Here is a 20963-nt window from a genome sequence, read left to right on the forward strand (position 1 = left end):
CCCACCAAAAAACATGTATTTTACCACCCAGAATGCGACTGGGCTAGATTTGGGTTCGTTTTGAGTAACAATTAGACAAATTTTGTTGTAAAAACCTGGCAACTCTGCTTTTGTAGCAGTCTTCAACATGCGTTCACGAACGCTCAGTGAAGACTGACACAGAAGAGAAGAAATTGTTGAATAAAGTTGTTAATTTTGTTTTCTTTGTGCACAAAAATATTCTCGTAGCTTCATGACATTACGGTTGAACCACTGAACTATTTTAGTGATGTTCTTACTACCTTTCTGGGCCTTGAACGTTTCAGTTGTGTTGCTGTCTATGCAGGGTCAGAAAGCTCTTGCATTTCATCAAAAATATCTTAATTTGTGTTCTAAAGATGAACGAAAGTCTCAAGGGTTTGAAATGACATGAGGGTGAGTAATTAATAACACAATTTTCATTTTTGAGTGAACTATCCCTTTAAGGTAAAATACTTTGAACAAATTAGATGGAGGTGGAAGGTTCATCAAGACAAAATCTGATTTTATTTTTTCTGACATTTAAGTTTAAAACCTGAATTATTTTTAAGTAATGAGAAATGTATTGGGTTTATCTAGCAAACATAATTAATGTATAATGCACCTAAAATAAGCATGCCAGCAAAATGCTCAGATGACATTTTAAAGTGACACTGCATGGCAACACAAACGAGAAATGCATCTCAGGAGGTAAAGGAACACCCACATTCAGACTCTGCGTAGGAAGGAGATCTTGAGGGACTCTGGGATTTCGAGCTGGGCGGCGCTGACTTGCGGTGGAGGCTGATAAGGGAACGTGACGGGGAATACCCGTCTGACATCCATCAGAAGCTGCGGAGGTTGCCCCTCAGAACGCCCCTTCAGCAGCCCCTGGGAAACCCCAGAGAAAAGCAGTGTTATCACTGCTGGACAAAACCCTGCTCTAGAATTGTTTTATAGAGCTCATATTGGAATGCTTTTGCCCTTACCTGCACTATACGGATGAAATTGAGCGTTACTCGCTCCTCGAGGTCACTCTGAGGTGTATAGAGGCTTAAAATCTTCACAACCTGCAATACACATTAACAATGCAACTACAATTAACTTGCCAACATTGAGTGTATATATTTTATTATTATATATATATAGAAATTATTTTTTTTATACACACATATAATACACATTAACATTTAATATAATAATATATACACAATTTAATTTATATTATATAATTTGTTGAGAACAGAAAATAAAATTATAAAGAATGTATATGTAATATAAATTTAAGTTTTTTTATATTTGTATACCTTTATTTTTATAAACGTTTGGTATGTAATTATACTTAATGTGTATAAATACAATAAAGTTTATAAAGACAAAATTTAATTCTAGTGTACAAATTTACATTCAACATTTACGATTTGAAATTCATGTATATTAAATTATATATACACAATTTATATGTTATATAATTCTATACGTATATACACTTAAATGTATTATATAATTGAATTATAAAGTATTTACATTAATAAATATGTGCATATATATACATATATAATTTGTTGTTAACAGAAAATAAAATTACAAATCAATATTTAAAATAATTTAGAATAAACAATGTTTTACATATATAGATTTTTATATTTGTATATTGTATTTTAATGCAAGTTGTGTATATTATATTATATTATATGTGTATATTATAATAAAGGTTTTAAATTATATAATACATATTATAAACTACAGTTTATGAAGACTGTTAACAGAAAATAAAATGACAAATATGTTTAAAATAAATTCATTTAGGATTAAAGAGAAATAATATTATAATATTTTGTATGTTTGTATATTGTAGTTTTATGTAAGGTGTGTGTATGCACTTATATTACATTATAATATTATATATATGTCTATAAATATATTATAACCAAGGTTATAATTTACATAATATATATTATAAACTAAGATTTATCAAGACAAAATTTTAGTCTAATATACAAATGTATATTTATTATAATTGAATTCAACCATGTATATTTATATAATATGCTGTATATATATAATACAACATTTAAAGGTAAAAACTAAAACAAATACATTTTAATTATGAAAAGTTACAACAAATATTTTGGGGGGGGAAATTAATGTTCAAGACAAAATTTGATTTAGTTTTGCCTGACATGTAACTGTAATAACCTGCTGGTTGGACAGTGCGTTGCAGGCTTGGACCATGGCTTCTCCATCAGCTTCAGTCTTCTTGCTCATTTGAAGAAGCTGTGCTGCCTGTATGAGCGGCTCCAGCGTGGTCACAGCGCCCCCTTTCTGCAGCGAACGACTGCGCAGCCACTCCTCCAGTAAACTCACATTATACCTTCAATATATGGACATAAATATTAACTTCATTGCACTCAAGCAGATGTTTTAAGTAACCAAAAGTAGTTCTGACCTGATCTGGAGGCCACGGTTCCAGCAGCACATGTCTTTGCGCAGCAGAAGGCTGTTGAGGGTTGTGGCGGCCAGCAGGTACATGAGCTGATGGAAAGCTTGTTCCTGCAGGGCAGAGGGCAGATCCTGACGGGACAGGGCTGTGTGCAGTGCCGACAGTTCCCTCAGGACAGCTGACATTGTGGCTCCCTCAGGGGCTGGAGGTCGGGCGTCCGATCCCGCACGCTTACGACCAGAACTCAGCTTTACTGATGATCCAGCCAGACCAGGAATGGTCTCACTTTCAAGCATTGCTGGGACTAAAGTTAAGAGATAGGTACACAAGCATTTATATTTACATTATCACATTCATTATATTTAGTTAGTACTGACCTGGATAATAGAAAATAATCGAATTTTAAAAAAATGACCCCGTTCAAAAGTTTACAAACACTTTATTCTTAATACGGTTTATTGGTTTAGTGATAGTTGTTCATGAGTCCCTCGAACAGATAAGCTGCCTGCTGTTCTTCCGAAAATTCCTTCAGGTCCCACAAATTCTTTGGTTTTTGTGTATTTGAACCCTTTTCAACAATGACTGTACGATTTTGAGATTCATCTTTTCACACTGAGGACAACTGAGGGACTCATATGCAACTATTACAGAAGGTTCAAACGCTCGCTGATGCTCCTGAAGTAAAAATTATTTATTAAGAGCCAGGGGGTGAAAACTTTTGAACTGAATGAAGATGTGTACATTTTTCTTATTTTGCCTAAATATCACATCTTTGACATTTATTTAGTACTGCCCTTCAGAAGCTACAGAAGATACTCACATGTTTCCCAGAAGACAAAATAAGTTAAATTTACCCTAATGTTTAAATTCCAAAAGTTTGCTCTTAATACACCGTTTTTTCCTTCAGAAGCATCAGTGAGTGTTTCAACCTTCTGTAATAGTTGCATATTGAGTCATTTAGTCCTTAGTGAGAAAAGATAGATCTCAACATCATACAGTCATTGCTGGAAAGGGTTCAAATACACAAAGATGCGAAAAGCCAAAGAATTTGTAAAGGATTTTTCTGAAGAACAGTGAGCAGTTTAACTGTTCAGGACAAACAAGGGACTCATGAACAACTGTCACTAAACTAAAAATATATATGTTTGAGCATACCGATGATGGGTTGTAGGCGACTCTCAGAGATGGACAGCAGCTGCTGATAGGCCTGAATACACAGATCACCGAGCGCCCGGACAGACTCCTGCACATCCGTCACAAGAAGAACCAGCTCCTCAGAACCCCTCACGTCCTGCAGGAGAAGACGTATATCTCAATTTGAAGTACTTTCCGCATAAGATATAAAGTAACTGTTGAAGTTTAGATGTTAGACCTGTCGGGAAGAGTGCTGGTTGAGCAGGTCTTTGAGCAGGTGAGCGTTCTTCAGCCACACAGCCGTCACATCCAGATCATTGCCATGTTTCTACAAGAAGAACCAGACAACAACACATATTTCCTAGACACATTAACATTTCTCCTGGACTTTATGCAGTCTTAAAGAGAACGAAAGTTTTAAATATAGATCATTTTCTTACACAAATGCATCGATTCATATTAGAGGGCCTTTATTAACCCTCCAGAGCCATGTAGAGCTATTTTTACGATGGATGGATGCACTTTATTGGGCTTCAAATTCTCAACACCCACTGCCATTTTAAAGCTTGGAAGAGTAAAGATAAACGCTAGTTAAATCAAAGTTAGTTGTTCACCTTCAGGGCGGTTTTAATACCGCTCACAGCAGCGCTGCAGAGCCCCTTCACCCGCATCTGATCACCGCTACAGTCTGCCTGTCGTATGCACAGAAACAGAACCCGAGCTGCCAGTCCAAGGGGCAAAGACAAGACGCCCTCTGCCCTCACATCTGCCACAGACAAACATTCAGTTCAGGAAACATTCAGGAATTACCGTCTCAATACTAAACTCCAAGTGTTGCGTGTTGCTGACCTGTTATGAGTTGTTTGATCAGTTTGCTCTCATCTTTTTTCCTGCACTCCAGTAGTCCGGTGAGCATCTGGCTCTTCTGTGGGACAGGAGATGTTGCGTCCTGAGACGCAGCAATGGCTACACCTGAGAAATTAAAACTTTTACTAAGCAAGGTAACATTAAATCAATCAAAAGTGACAGTAAAGACATTTATAAAGATACAAAAGATACAATGTCATAGATTTCAATGACATAAACTTGCAATTCTGAGATCATATCAGTCTTTTTTCCTCTCAAAATTGGACTTTACCTTGTAATTGCGTGTTTATATCTCACAGTTTTGAGAAAAATTCAGAATTGCAAGATACAAACAAATTTGCAAGAAATTTTCAGTTTCTCAGAATTGTGGGTTTATTTCTCAGAAATGACTATTTTGTCAGAATTCCGACTTCAATTCTCAGAATTGTGACTTTATTTAGTCAGAATTGCAAGTTTATTTCTCAGAATTGCGTGTTTTTATCTCACAATTCTAACTTTTTTCCTCAGAATTGTGATATAAACTCGCAATTGTGAGAAATAAAGTACATCTCGTAGTTCTAACTTTATAACACACAATTGCATGTCACAATTCTGACTTTATTTCCCAGAATTGACTTTTTGTCAGAATTGTGACTTTATTTTGTCAGAATTGCGAGTTTATTTCTGAGAATTGAGACTTTATTTCTTAGAATTGTGACTATTTCTCAGAATGATTTTTTTCTCGCAATTGCGAGTTTATATCACAATTCTGTGAAAACAGTTAGATTTCGGACTATATCTTGTAGTTCTGACTTTATAACACGCAATTGCATGTTATTATCTTACAATTCTGACTTTATTTCTCACAATTGTACGTTTATTTCTCAAAATTTAGTTTTACTCAGAATTGCGACTTTATTTTGTCAGAATTGTGACTATTTCTCAGAATTGCAACTGTATTTCTCAGAATTGACTATTTTGTCTGAATTGTGACTTTATTTCTCAAAATTATTTATTTCTCAGAATTACGTGTTTTTATCTCGTAGTTCTGACTTTATAACACGCAATTGCATGTTTTTATCTTACAATTCTGACTTTATTTCTCACAGTTGTGAGTTTATTTTTTCAGAATTGCACACATTTCTCAGAATTGCGTTTATCACAATTCTGAGAAAAAAAGAACTGAGTTTATATCTCACAATTCTGACTATAACTTGCAGTTGCGAGTTTATATCTCGCAATTCTGACTATAACTTGCAGTTGCGAGTTTATATCTCGCAATTCTGACTATAACTTGCAGTTGCGAGTTTATATCTCACAATTCTGACTATAACTTGCAGTTGCGAGTTTATATCTCGCAATTCTGACTTTTTGCAACTATTTCTCAGAATTGCAACTTTATTTCTCAGAATTTACTTTATTTTTTATAGAATTGTGACTTCATTTCTCAGAATTGTTTATTTCTCAGAATTGCAATTTTATTTTGTTGGAATTGCGAGTTTATTTCTCAGAATTTTAAGTTTATTTCTCAGAATTGTGACTTTTTTTCTCAGAATTGGTTATTTCTCAGAATTGCAAGCCGTTTCTCAGAATTGCACGTTTTTATCTCACAATTCTGACTTTATTTCTTGCAATTTATATTACAATTATGAGAAAAAAGTCAGAATGCTGAGATAAAAAGTCGCAAATACCTTTTTAAATTTTTTATTCAGTGGCAGAAACGAGCTTCTGTAGAAATATGTCTTGAGCAGCAAATCAGCATATTAGAACAGCTGAACCCCAAAGTTTTTAAAAAGTACAATCTTCAAAATAAAGGTTCTTTATTGGCTTTTATGGTTCCATGAAGGTCCTTTATCATCACACAAATTTAAAAATGATTCCTATAAGAACCGTTCACTGAAAGGTTTTGGGAGCCAAAAATGTTTCTTTTATGGCATCACCTTTATTTTTAAGAGTTTAGCCTATAGGCGTCCAAATACTTAATGGACCTACACAGACCTGCATAAGAGAGGATTCTCCTGAGGCTCACAGTGTGTTTCAGTTCCTTGAGTTCCTGTCGCAACCGGACGCATTCCTGTTCTCGAACCACCACCTGCTCTGTTAGATCCTTCATAAACACCCATAACAAAGCAAAAAATGTCAAATTAACAAAGTACAAACAACTATAAACAGTGAGTTCAGATAGAACAGGTACATTTATCTCAGGATCTCCAGGTGTATTTCTATCTTGAGCCTGTTGGAGTTTCATCCTGAGATCTGATATCTCCTTCTCCCACTGCGCTCTCTGAGACAACAGCTGTCTCTCTAGGAACCTGAAAATGTAAAATATACCACCTATAATATAAGTCACTTATGACTTCCAGTTTATCAATCTGATGTGAGGGGAGGGAAGGAAACTGACTTGTTGGCCACTCGTACAGCATCGTAGGCGTATCCGAGATCTTCCCCCTTCATACTTTCAGCAGTGCCTTTCGCAATGTTCACATCCTCCATTAGGATGTTCTACAGGTAAACATTACTGTTTTTGTTATTACAAAGTATATTTTAAATACTGTGAGAGAGACATGTTTAGTTTCAACTGAAACTCTAACCAGAGGTTGCTCATCTCTCCAGGGTCTCCTGTCGGTGGGCGACGTCACGCTGATCCTCCTGACCTCCTCAGGTGAAGGGAAGACAGGCGTAGTGGAGAACGGAGAGGTGACTGGTGAAGGAGGCTCCAAAGATACAGTCGAATCTGTTCGTCTGTGTCCACGTGAACGCTGCGAAGGAACACACACATACGGCAATGATATGGAAACTTCTTTAAGGTTTTATTTGAGTAATTTTCAATACAGATGTACCTCATTGGTGGTAAATAAGCTCATGTCTCTCAGGTTGTCGTATCTTTGCTCTAGTCTCGTGAACTCTCTTAGTAAACTCTGGTATCTTCTCCTCTCCTCGTCCAGCTCTGCTCGCGCTGATGCATCTGCCTGAACCACAGTCTGCTGGCGGCTCTCTGAAGCATACAGACACACAATGTTTTTATTAATGTTTATTCGACTATGTTTATACTATTATCATATTTATTGTGTATATTTAAATCCATTAACATTTGTCTTAGTCAGCCATCTCATTAATTTACTAAACTATGTTGGCGTTTTAGAGCCATGTTAAAAATAAAAAAAAATTACAAGAATAAAGTCATAACATTACGAGAATAAAGTCAAAATTATGAGAATAAAGTTGAAATTATGAGGATAAAATTGAAATATTTCGATTAATGAAGTTTAAATGTTTCGACAATAAAGACGAAATTACGAGAATAAACTTCATTAATTGAAATATTTCAACTTTATCCTCATAATTTCAACTTTAATCTTGTAATTGACTTTATCCTCATAACTTTGACTTTATCTCAAAATTTCAACTTTATCCTCATAATTTTGACTCTCATAATTTCAACTTTATCCTCAAAATTTCGACTTTATTCTCAAAATTTCAACTTTATCCTTATAATTTAGACTTTATCTCATAATTTAGACTTTATCTCATAATTTAGACTTTATCTCATAATTTAGACTTTATCCTCATAATTTAGACTTTATCTCATAATTTAGACTTTATCTCATAATTTAGACTTTATCTCATAATTTAGACTTTATCCTCATAATTTAGACTTTATCTCATAATTTTGACTTTATTTCATAATTTAGACTTTATCCTCGTAATTTTGACTTTATCTCATAATTTAGACTTTATCCTCGTAATTTTGACTTTATCTCATAATTTAGACTTTATCTCATAATTTTGACTTTATTTCATAATTTAGACTTTATCCTCGTAATTTTGACTTTATCTCATAATTTAGACTTTATCCTCGTAATTTAGACTTTATCTCATAATTTAGACTTTATCTCATAATTTAGACTTTATCCTCAATTTTGACTTTATCCTCGTAATTTCGAGTTTATTCTCTAAACGTTTTGCCTTTATTCGCGAAACATTCTGGCTTTATTCTTTGAATTTTGACTTTATTCTTGGAATTTCTTGATATATTTCAACTTTATTCTTGAAACATTTAGACTTTATTCTTGTAATTTTGACTTTATTCTTGAAATATTTAAACATTATTCTCGTAATTTCAACTTTATTGACAAAACATTTTGACTTTATTCTTTGAATTTCGACTTTATTCTTGTAATTTTTACTTTATTCTTGAAACATTTCACCTTTATTCTTGAAACATTTAGACTTTATTCTCGTGATTTTGACTTTATTTTCAAAATATTGAAACTTTATTCTTGTAATTTCAACTTTATCTTCGAATTTCGACTTTATCCTCAAAACATTTCGACTTTATTCTCAAAACATTTCGACTTTATTCTTGTAATTTCTACTTTATTGTCGAAACATTTTGACTTTTTTGTCGAAACATTTTGACTTTATTGTCGAAACATTTTGACTTTATTGTCGAAACATTTTGACTTTATTGTCGAAACATTTTGACTTTATTCTCAGAATTTAGACTTTATTCTCAAAAAATTTCGACTTTATTCTTGGAATATTTCAACTTTATTCTCTAAATATTTCGACTTTATTCTCAAAACATTTCGACTTTATTCTTGTAATTTCTACTTTATTGTCGAAACATTTTGACTTTATTCTCAAAACATTTCGACTTTATTCTTGGAATATTTCAACTTTATTCTCTAAATATTTCGACTTTATTCTCAAAACATTTCGACTTTATTCTTGTAATTTCTACTTTATTGTCGAAACATTTTGACTTTATTCTCAAAACATTTCGACTTTATTCTTGGAATATTTCAACTTTATTCTCTAAATATTTCGACTTTATTCTCATCATTTTAGATTTTAGATTTTTTAACGTGGCACTTAAACGCCATGAACTGAGATGGTGAAAATGACGTTGTGGCAGAGACATGACTCACCCTCCAGAGATTTTTCCTGATCCTGTAAACGAATGGCCAGATCATCCCTCTCTTTCTCCAAAGAATCCCTCTCAACTCGGAGAGCTTGGATTTCCTAGAGTAAACAGGAAGTAAACAAACAAAACTGCTGAATGTCAATAGAACCAGCTGCCTAACAAGAAAAGAAAGTTGTTTAGGGAAACTGAAGTGGTTGATGTTAATATATAATATGTGACATATGTGGTTCACCTGTGTAAGATGGAGAATCTCTTGGGCGGCTTTCTCCTCAGCTCTCCTTATGTCCTCCTCTTGTTTGTCTGTGAGTGAAGGAGCAGTGTTGGCGCTCTCCTGCAGCTGGATCTGGAGTTTAAGGAGGTTGGACTGCAGCTGTTCCAGCTCACAGCTGTGAGCTTCTCGCTCAGTCTGAAGAGTCTCCCTCAGAGATGCACTCTCTCTCGCCTGAGAGAAGAAAAACACACAAGATTCACGGTATACAACACTATTTAACAATTTGAATATTACTCACATCATGACAAGCAGTTACCGAAGGAAAAAAAGTGTATTTGTTTTAAAAGACTGACATGGAAGAGAAGAAATTATTGATTAAAGTTGTTATTTTTGTTTTCTTTGTGCACTACAAGTATTCTCATAGCCTTATAACATTACAGTTGAACTACTGATGCCACTATTTTAACAATGTCCTTACTACCTTTCTGAAAGTGTCAGTTGCATTGCTGTCTACCCAGCTAACAATTTTTGGTTCCCAGAACATTATTTATGGTTTGTTTTTGGGTACCCAAAAATGTTTTCTTAACGTTCACAGAATGCAATTTTTTGTTTGTAGAATGTTAGTTCTTTTTTATAGTTTGTTTTTGGTTAGCCAGGAAAGTTGTGTTAATGTTTCCAGAACCTTTGTTTTTTGTTTTGTGGAACATTCCTAGGACATTAATCTAACGTTCCCAGAACGTTATTTTTTATGGTTTGTTTTGTTTTTGGTTCCCAGAACACTATTTTTTATAGTTTGTTTTTGGTTAGCCTGGAAAGTTTTCTTAATGTTCCCAGAACACAGTTTTTTGTTTGTAGAATGTTCCCACAAGTTTAATAGTTTTTTTTTTTCTAGAAAGTTACTTTTTAGTTAAAAAATATATATATATTATTATTATATATTATTTTTTATGGTTTGTTTTTGGTTACCCAGGAGAGTTTTCTTAACATACCCAGAACGTTAGTTTTTGGTTTGTAGAACATTCCCAGAACATTAATCTTTGGTTCCCAGAACATTATTTTTTATGGTTTGTTTTTGGTTACCCAGGAAAGTTTTTTTAACATTCCCAGAATGCTAGTTTTTGGTTTGTAGGACATTAATTTTTGGTTCCCGGAATGTTAGTTTTTGGTTCCCAGAAAATTGTTTTTAAAATGTTATTCTAACATTCCCAGAATGTTATTTTTTATGGTTTGTTTTTGGTTAGCCAGGAAAGTTTTCTTAACGTTCCCAGAATGCTAGTTTTTGGTTTGTAGAACATTCCCAGAACATTGCAGTGTGGTTGTTTTTAAAATAACCTAAAAATAATTTACAGAGAATTTTCCCTAACAGTTATTATTAGGTTATTTTAAAAACAAACACACTGCAACATTCTGGGAATGTGATTTTATGGTTGCAAAATAATAACCTAAAAATAACCTTTAGGGAATGTTCCCTGTAAGTTATTTTGAGGGTATGTTAATTTATGGTTACAAAAAAAATATAACCAAAAAAGAACTATCCCAAACAGGAACTAAATACTAACATTAGGGGAACGTTCTGTGTTTGCTGGGTATGCAGGGTCAGAAAGCCCTTGGATTTCATCAAAAATATCTTAATTTGTGTTCCAAAGATGAACAAAGGTCCTATGTTTGGAACAACATGAGTAATTAATAACAGAATTTTAATTTTGGGTGAAATATCCCTTCATCCTTTTGGTTTTAAAATTATTACCATAGTTAAACAATGGTAACCACAATTTAACCATGCTTTTGCTACACTAACCATAGTTTAACCATGGTAGTAACCATAGTTTACAAATGGTAGTTAGTAAGCCAAAAAAAAAAAATCATGGTTACTACACTTTTATTACAGTAAAGCCATGTCTCATTTTCACAGGGGATTACACACCGATGCTTTCTTCTACAGTCTTACCTGCTGGTCAGCTCGGAGCTGCAGCTGCATGAGTTTGACTTCCATGCCTTTATTCAGTTCTCTGTATTTCTCCACTGATCGAGCCTCAGCACGCAGGAGCAACAGCTCTTTACGTGCCGCTCGCCTGCGTACGCAGCACTGCATGAGCACCACTGCAGCTCTAATGCGCCTGAAACTGCATCGGGCCAGCCATCCTCGCACCCGCGCCTGCAAACACACCACCGCCCGCTCTGTCAGCATCTAGAGAGAGAGAGATTTATGAAAACAAATTGCACAGTAAAATAATAATGTTTACATTAGACAACAACATTCACACATATGCATTACCTAAGCTGCTAATTTACTAAATGTAACGTAAAACTGCCATAACCTAAAATGTCATCGATATAACAAATACCTGTTTAGATGAAGTGATTTCAGAGGATTTATTAATCAAAAAGAGTAGCAAAAAGAGTGTTTTCATGACACGCATATTTTGCTGATTATTGCTGCTGAAAATGGTCAATTTTTGCCATGTTTTGGGCTGTACTAATTGGTCAGGGCAGAAAAAACATTGAGTACTACAGACTGCGAAAAGTTCTAACAAATCAAGGAGATGAGTGCAAAAAACTGTCTGAGGAACAAAAGGCGTTTGTGGTTGTCCAAACTGAACTGAAGGACTTCCAGCTCAAGAATCTTGTCAACATTCATCATTTCCAGTCAGGTAGGTGAAATATTAGGCTAATATATTAATTAATACGTCTTGTACATATCTTTACCACCTATTTACTTTAGCAAAATATTGTCAGGATTGTAAAGTAAACAAAAGAAATTGAATAAAGTAAATCTTTGGATATTATTTCAGAATTTGGGTGTAAACGTTCTAAGAAAAATAATCTGTAACTTTATTTGTATTTTTAACTATACCCAGACACACATAAAGCACTTTACCTGTCTATAAATCCGACGAGCCTGAGTGCCTCTGATAAAGGCCTGGATTTTGACGGTGGCATTTCTGATGGCCAGATAAAGCTGTCGCACAGCCAGCATGCGGTATGTTTTCTGGATGATTAAAGCAGCACGTGTATAACGGAGGCTCCACGCCAACCTAATGGTCAGGAAATATTGAAGCACATACTTCAAATTAGAGTCACACATATACAAAAGAACTACACACCCAGAACAGGACCTAAAAAGCCCACAGCACACACCTTCGAGCCAGGGTTCCTCTTATGTACCGCTGCAGGATGAATGTAGCCCAACGTAGCCGCTGATAACGCTTACGCTGCAGCCATCCTCTCACCCAGCTTTGGATCAAAACCCCTGCCGCATGTAGCCGATCCCCTCTTAGCTTCTCCATTACTGCAACCTGTCCAGCCCGGAAGAAGACTTTGGTCTTACCAAAGCAGTACTGCTCTGGATCAGGGATGAGATCTGGAAGGGCATTCTGGCAAGAACGGCGCACATCATCCTTAGAATCAGAACCACAGAGTAGCACTCGATAACGAGTATAGAATTCCTCGTACGTCCACCTGGAGCATAGAGTATAGAATAATATAAAGAAGCCAGGGGTGGAGAATGGAACTGAATTGAAAGACCTACAGAAGAGAACTTGCCTGGAGGGGTAGCCTGCGGCACTGATTCGGATAGTCTCCAAGACTCCACATGCTCGCAATTGCTGCACTGCTCGCTTGGGATCAAAACTGATTTGGAGATGAGAAAAGGTTATTCAAACTCAAACAGACGTGAACACATTGGATATCTTACTTATTCTCTTACAGAAAGGGCTGTTTGAGGTCATTGGACTTGATGCAGCGGACATAATGCGGGGCGGTGCTGTTCAAGGTGTCCATCAAATGTTGCAGGGATTGCCGAAACTAATCACACAAAGACAGAATGTGTAAAAAAAAAAAGGTAAAGACGTTATGAGGTCTTTCGATGGACTAGAGTTTTCTTCAGACAGGAACGAGGTGGAACTGCTCACCTGAAAGCCCACAGTTAATTTGTGCTCTCGGTGAGCTCTCTTCCCTGAACGTATGCTCCCGTTTGCAAGAGAGGAGTTGGGGAGGGATCCCCCTCCTGAATCCTTCTGAAACAACTCAGCAACTAGTTCTGACTAAGACAGTTGTGAAAAGTCAGAGTACAAAACAAAATTTTTCAACAGGCAAGAATTGATCTATTCAAACAATACCTGACTAGCTCTCAGTATGTTGATGGGCTCCTCAAATACAGTGTCGCGATTCTTGTCTAAAAAGCCATCACACTCGTACTGGACCTAATGCAAAAAAAGACAGCAATAATATCACAAACATTGAAAAGTTTGGTGCCATCAACTGGTGAACTATTCTCAGTAGATGTTTTCTGACCATATCAACAAAATGCACAATGATGAAGGCAGAGTTGGACATGCGTGGTTTACGGAAGTGAGGGCTCTGATTCAGGTGATGGTCGTAAAGCTTCCGGGCCCAGTTCTCATCCGAGCCTTTAGGCATCTAGAACAGAGCGATATTGAGCTGTTTACCTTAATAACATGATAAGAGGGACTAGATCAGTGATAGGCAACATCGGTTCTGGAGTGTCAATGCCCTGTAGAGTTTAGCTCTAACCCAAAAAAAAAAAAACAGATTTTCCTGTAGCCCTAGTAATTCTGAAGACCAAGATTAGCTGGTTCAGGTGTGTTTGATTAGGGTTAGATTTAAACTCTGCAGAAGTTTAAATCCATCAGCACTCCAGGACTGACGTTCACTGGATTACATCTTGGATTACAACATGTAGTTTCCTCACTCTACATTCTTCATCCAGAAGATCAAGTAGGCCCAACTGGCCTTCGATGAGTGCAATGCATGGCTGGTTATCACTGAACTCAATACGGTTCCAGGGAAGTTCCTCTCGCAGGTACTCCTCCTGCTCCAGCTGAAACACGTGCTGATGAGGACAAAAAAAAAAAAAAAAACACATACCACGTACTTAAAACACAACCAATTGAACAAATTTGGATCAACAAGTCAGCGAATGACATGTGAAGTACTGAAAAACTCAAAGTAACCAAGAATAGGATATTGTACAATGTACACCAAAGTGCAGGGTCATCATAATCCTCTTTTTCCTGGAAATGTCCTGGCCAGGATTTCTAAATTGCCACAAATGTCCAGATTTTAGCTTTGTTTTCCTATTGTTTACATATTAGCTAAATATAACAGGCATGTTCGAGTTAAAATGGTGCTGCGCAGACCAATCAGTGAATAACATCAAAGTACCACAAAAGCACGAGGGGCCTTCTGCTCTTTAATCGCTCTTGCTGTACTTTGTCATACACCCATCAGTCTGAGCTTTGCCACTTCAATTCAGACACCTAATGACAAAAAAGTAGTTTGGCCAACAGCATGCAGGCATTGTGTGAAGTTCCAAATGTAGGTTTGGGAGGAGCCTAATTATTCAGTCCTGTCAATCATTAATACGACACTATATAAGCAGCACTCATTGCACCGTCCCAGAGTCAATTCCTCAGACAATATTCTACCTCCCCTGCTCCTCCTCTATTTCTTTTATTCTCCCTTTAGGTCAGGTGTGCAAAAACTCAGCGGTGGAGGACCGGTGTCCTGCAGAGTGTAGCTTCAACTTGCCTCAACACCCCTGCCGGGAAGTTTCTAGCATGTCTAGTAAGAGCTTGATTAGCTGCTTTAGGTGTATATAATTGGGGTTGGAGGTAAACTCTGCCCACTAGGACCAAGTTTGGCCATCCCTGCTCTAGGTAGTACCGCAAGGTGGGGGGGGGGGGATCTATTGAGGACACCAAGGCAAGTTAATTTACCATTAACCATCAGGACTGGATCGTCAGGCGAACTTGTGAAACAATAACCAACCAATTGCAGTGTTCAAGAATGAGTTAGAATGTCAATTTCAAACTGGACATGTCCAGGAAAAAGAGGACGTATGGTCAGCCCACTAGGATGGAGCAACCCTTCCAGGACTAAGACGCTCTTTACTAGACAGATGATGTCAGGTCCACCAAGTCCCAATATCTGGAAACTTACCCTGTTAAATTGCTGTTGGAGTTTCTCGTTTGCATAGTTAATACAGAATTGCTCGAAACTATTCCTGTCAAAAGTCTCAAACCTGCAAATGATCAAAGAAAAGATTGACAAAACAATCCTACATGTGCATTCTTGCTAGAATTTTGACAAAAATAACTCTTACCCATAGATATCAAGAACTCCTGTGAAAGATTTGGGCTGCTCCCGGTGTGCTCTTAAGGATGTGTTGAGCCTCTGCACCGTCCATGTGAACAGTTGCTCGTACACATGCTTAGCTAAAGCATCCCTTGCTTCATTAGCCTGCTGGCCTGTCATGGGCTTCACAAGCATTTCCCCACCCACTGCCAGTCGCCTGTGGCATAGCCACTGAGCCATCTGAGCACCTTCCACCCCTAAAAGCTTGGCAAAGATGGCCAAAGAATGGTCCTTGGCCTGCCAGTATGATGAATAAGAAATTTGTCGTATTAACACATGCTACTTGTTAACAAATTAGCAGCACTGGTGCTGTTCTTTATCTATACCTGGGATAGGCAACATTGGTCCTGGAGTGCTGATGTCCTGCACAGTTTAACTCCAACTCTGAAAAAGAATCTCACCTGTCTATAGCCCTAGTAATCCTGAAGACCTTGATTAGCTTGTTCAAGAGTGTTTTATTAGGGTTGGAGCTAAACTCTGCAGGACAGCAACTCTCTAAGACCAAATTTGCCTACCTCTGATCTATACAGACATTAAATCTGACTCAGAAATGTGCACAATAATAGGAAATGGTGCTTGTACATCAATGTAGCTGCGGTCCCCACCACGACCGCTGGCTTGAATGTTGACATTCCCCAGATGAAGAATAGCTGCCAGTATACGAAATATCTCCATCTGCTGGTCAGGTTGCACTCCTGCAGGAGTGAACCACAGATTTTGTGAAAAGGTGCATTATGTTGTTTTGGAGGAATATATAAATGGTTTTCAGCTTACCAAGAATAGTAAAGGCGTTTCTTGCTCGCTCTAGCTCAACCACATCATCTGTGCCAGAAATGTGCACATCTTGTCCTTGGTTGGTGTAATGAAAGTTCTCTGCAGAATCTAGAGAGATGCAGTAACGCATGGTGTAACTGAACAAAAATGTCCAACATAAATAAACATGTTTTCAGGACATTGGTTTAGACTTTACCAAGTTTGAGTGTCCTCAACTCAGGCAAATCCCTGGAAGCACAAAGCTGGTAGAAGATGTGGTAGTTTCTCTCTTGGGCTGCCTGTTTATGTGTTATGAAACAAAATTCATCTCAATAACAGAACTTGAGAACTTGATGAGTGATGAGATAATATAAATGCTATATAATCGAACAAGCACCTGAAAAACAACTCTCGATTTCTCCAACAAGTAGGTCCTCATGTTTGCCCCAATTATATCCCCTTTACGTCCAAATCCTATCTCGATATACTTTCCAAAACGGCTGCTGTTATCGTTTCTGGTTGTTTTTGCATTACCAATCGCCTGCAAGAGTTAAAATGACCATATGTTATAAACAACCTCCTCCTACTTCACCAAAAAGGTCAGAAATCAAGTTTTAGTACCTCCATAATAGGATTGGATGCTAGAACTTTCTCCTCCACACTGGTCTGCTGGGCCGCACCACCCACGACAGCAAAGTAACGCATGGTGAACTTAGCAGATACAGTTTTACCTGAGCCTGATTCTCCACTGATTATGATGGATTGATTTTTCTCCTCTCTGCGCATATAAATAGGATTAATAAAACCAGGGGTGACCAATTCTGCTCCTGGAGGCCAACTGTCCCACAGAGTTTAGCTCCAACCCCAATCAAACACACCTGAACCAGCTAATCAAGGTCTTACTAGGCATGCTAGAAACATCCAAGCAGGCGTGTTGAGGCAAGTTAGAGCTAAACTGCAGGACAGTGACACTCCAGGACCGAGTTTGGACACCTCTGAACCATGGTATTACCATTGTCCATGTCCAAAAACACAATACTATTTTGTAAGTGAACTGATCTAGACCTGATCATAGTTCGGTATGCCTCTTCTGCAACAGAAAAGATGTGTGGCTCCATATCAGCCATGTCTTGGCCACTGTAAGCGTCAATCACCTCTTCTCCATAGATGGGCAACTGTTCATATGGGTTTAACGCCACCAACACAATCCCTATTAAACATGAGAAACTTGTCTAAATGAGATTAACGCACCTCTGAAATTTCAAATGAAATTAATCAGCTTTAAAATATGCAAGGCCATAAAACCCAGCGCTTGGTGAAAGTTCTTTACAGTAGCCTATATAACAATGAGTAATGTTATTTGAATTTTGAGCATTTTGAACTTTACACCCAATAAAATAGAAGTTATTGAGCAATGGCTGTAAAAACCTGCCACTGTTTTCAGTTGAACAGAACTCACCGCAGTATGTATAAATGCTACTGTAGTCAAGAAAGCGCACGCGCAAGTTGTGAAGTACAGCTGGCTCATGGAGGAAGGTTAGAGCCGTGAGGTCATTCTCTCCCTCCAAAATATCAGGGTTACCTAATGGAGGAAGACCCGCCGGAGGCAACACCGGATACTCCATATCCTTATTTAGAATTAATAAAATAGCATTAGCTTGTAACTATATGTGCCCCTGCAGCACAAAACTAGTCATAAGAACCCTTTTTTTTAATTGAGATTTATACATCATCTGAAAGCTGAATAAAAAAGCTTTAGAATAGGACAATATTTGGTTGAGATATGATTTGAAAATCTGGAATCTGAGGGTGCAAAAAAAGAACTAAATCATGAGAAAATCATCTTTAAAGTTGTCCAAATTAAGTTCTTAGCAATGCCGATTACTAATCAAGAATTAAGTTTTGATATTTTCATGGTAGGAAATTTACTAAATATTTTGGAACATGATCTTAATAACCTAATGATTTTTGACATAAAAGAAAAATCGGTGATTTTGACCCATACAATGTATTTCTGGCTATTGCTACAAATATACCCATGCTACTTTAGACTGGTTTTGTGCTCCAGGGTCACATATAAATAAGAGGCATTTTGTCTTAGATTAACGGTTTTACTGTTGAAAATGAAAGGTTTTTAAACACATTTTGATTAGTGCAACAGGTTCATTCTGAAAAGCTCATGGTTTCATATCAGAATCATATGTGTGTAGATATCATACTCTGCCATCAGTGAGCTGGATCAGTATGTGCTGGTCTCCAGCACGGTAGTCTTGAAGCAGCTGGGCAGACACCCACACAGCTTCTGGGTCTGGCACCCACACACATGCTCCCTAAGAGACAACAGAAACAGCAACTATATTCATACCGATCATAATCAACAACATGTGGCAGTTTTTGATCCTGATCTCTCGCAGCAGTTTTAATTAAGATTACCCAAACTCTTAATCATTCAAGTGGATTTCAAAAACAGTTCAGGAGTGAATTGGTTCATTGTGCTTTCTGAACTTGAACTAGCCATTCAAGATCTTCAGGTCTACTGGAAAGTAAATACACTCTTTAAAAAGGTTCCAAAAAGGTGTTTTTGCAGTGATGCCTTAGTAGAACCATTTTTGGTTCCCCAGAGAACCTTTCAGTGAACCTAAAAGAACCATAGTATACCACCAGACTATAAAGAACCTTTTCTGCATTCAAGGTTCTTCATTGAAACCATCGATGCCAATGAAGAACCTTATTTTTAAGGGTCTTAAAGCAGCAAAACTGGCCATCGCAGTCTACAGGCTTGATTATGTCTCAAGATATGGATACCAAGGAAATTGATTCAATATTTTGAATGTTACACAACTGACTCATGTGCCTGAGCGACTGCCTGTCCCACCCCAGTGACAGTCTTTCTCCTCCATCAGCATAAATACACTCACTGCACCATTAAACATTAACACCAGCCGGCTTCCTATGACAGTGAAAATAATACTGATGCAGATGCACAACACTAAACAAAATTAGATCTATCTATCTATCTATCTATCTATCTATCTATCTATCTATCTATCTATCTATCTATCTATCTATCTATCATCTATCTTTCTGACTATCGTTCTGACTATCGTTATTTCATTCTTTCCATCTATCTATCTATCTATCTATCTATCTATCTATCTATCTATCTATCTATCTATCTATCTATCTATCTATCTATCTATCTATCTATCTATCTATCTATCATCTATCTTTCTGACTATCGTTCTGACTATCGTTATTTCATTCTTTCCATCTATCTATCTATCTATCTATCTATCTATCTATCTATCTATCTATCTATAATGACATCCGATGAAATTACAAAAAATATATATTAAGAATCACTAAACGTACTTACCTTTGTGTAGAGCTCTGTGGTTGCCATTGGGCCAGAAAGTAAATTTCTGCTTTGACAGCTCAAAGGAAACCTCACTACAACTTCAGCTGTTCTCTTAATTTGTGTCTCAGAGCGAGTGACTGGCCTGGTGCCCTTTGGTCTGTTAGAAATTCAGGCATCATAACCGTAATGGTAAGTTAACAGTTAATCCTCCAGCTGAGAGAGGGACATTTGAAACAGCTCTGGATCTGAACCATAAAATCTCAAAGCAGCTTACAGTTTTTCTCAATTGCTTTGGCTCAGTTCTCAAATGATTTTTTTATTTCCCAAAACATTAAGTTCAGATCTCTGAACAATTCGCTTCTTTTTCACATCAGAATGGAATTTCTTATTGATTTGAGCAAATTGCAAATGCTTTGGCACATGTGTGCAAAGAGTACATACAACTGTCTCCAGTTTGGACAACAAATAATTGTATATGGCTTGTTGATCAAAACTGATAACTCAATTCTCACTTACACTGTCAAACACTTCAGAACTTCTCAGACATTTTTTATTGTGTAAGCCATCACATTCAAAACGATCTATTCAATTATCATAATTAGTATACATGAAGGTATATTCTAAAATATATCTGACATTGACATTGTTTGTAATATCTGCTAAATTGGCACATGACCTCTAATTGCAATCGCAATCTAATTGCAAATTACCTCTAATATGAATCAACCATTTAACCATTTAACCAATCAACTTTGGGAGTATATATATATGTATATGTAGATTGCCCACAGCACAATCACTGCTGTAGAATTTTTTGAGAATGGAGGACGTTCACAACCCTGAACTGCAGCAACATACTCGTGGAAGAGCAATTGGAAGGCGTGTAAGAATACGTGGTGGTGGTGGTGGTAGAGGAAGAAATAATCGAGGAAGAGGTGGAAATAGAAGAGTCAGAGTCTCTGATGAAATCAGAGCCACACTTGTGGATCATGTCATAAATCATGGTTTTACAATGGAAGAGGCTGGTCGAAGAGTACAGCCTAATGTAAACAGGTCCACAGTGTCATCAATTGTGCAAACCTTTCGTAGGGAAAACAGGTAAATATGTATTTTTTTTGTTTTACAGTATGTAAAGTAT

At 36.8% G+C, this 20963-nt stretch overlaps 1 protein-coding gene across 1 annotated transcript; it reads right to left on the reverse strand.

Moving 5' to 3' along the window:
- Positions 1-549: 549 nt before the first annotated feature.
- LOC141337840 (unconventional myosin-Va) lies at positions 550-19970 on the reverse strand. Its single transcript, XM_073843421.1, has 35 exons — positions 19844-19970; positions 18687-18797; positions 17927-18095; positions 17533-17677; positions 17089-17245; positions 16865-17008; positions 16685-16766; positions 16489-16596; positions 16297-16409; positions 15683-15951; positions 15520-15601; positions 14270-14410; positions 13852-13977; positions 13677-13760; positions 13470-13601; positions 13265-13362; positions 13102-13188; positions 12697-13017; positions 12437-12593; positions 11507-11746; positions 9580-9789; positions 9352-9445; positions 7261-7415; positions 7012-7179; positions 6822-6922; positions 6615-6732; positions 6419-6527; positions 4424-4546; positions 4189-4340; positions 3813-3902; positions 3596-3731; positions 2447-2744; positions 2197-2371; positions 987-1067; positions 550-888 (listed from the first exon to the last, which is right to left on the reverse strand). The coding sequence occupies exons 1-35, from the start codon at positions 19868-19870 to the stop codon at positions 727-729; spliced, it is 4965 nt and encodes a 1654-aa protein (XP_073699522.1). The 5' UTR covers positions 19871-19970; the 3' UTR covers positions 550-726.
- Positions 19971-20963: the final 993 nt, after the last annotated feature.

Source organism: Garra rufa, chromosome 7, assembly GCF_049309525.1.
Source record: "Garra rufa chromosome 7, GarRuf1.0, whole genome shotgun sequence".
In the NCBI taxonomy this organism is placed as follows: Eukaryota; Metazoa; Chordata; class Actinopteri; order Cypriniformes; family Cyprinidae; genus Garra; species Garra rufa.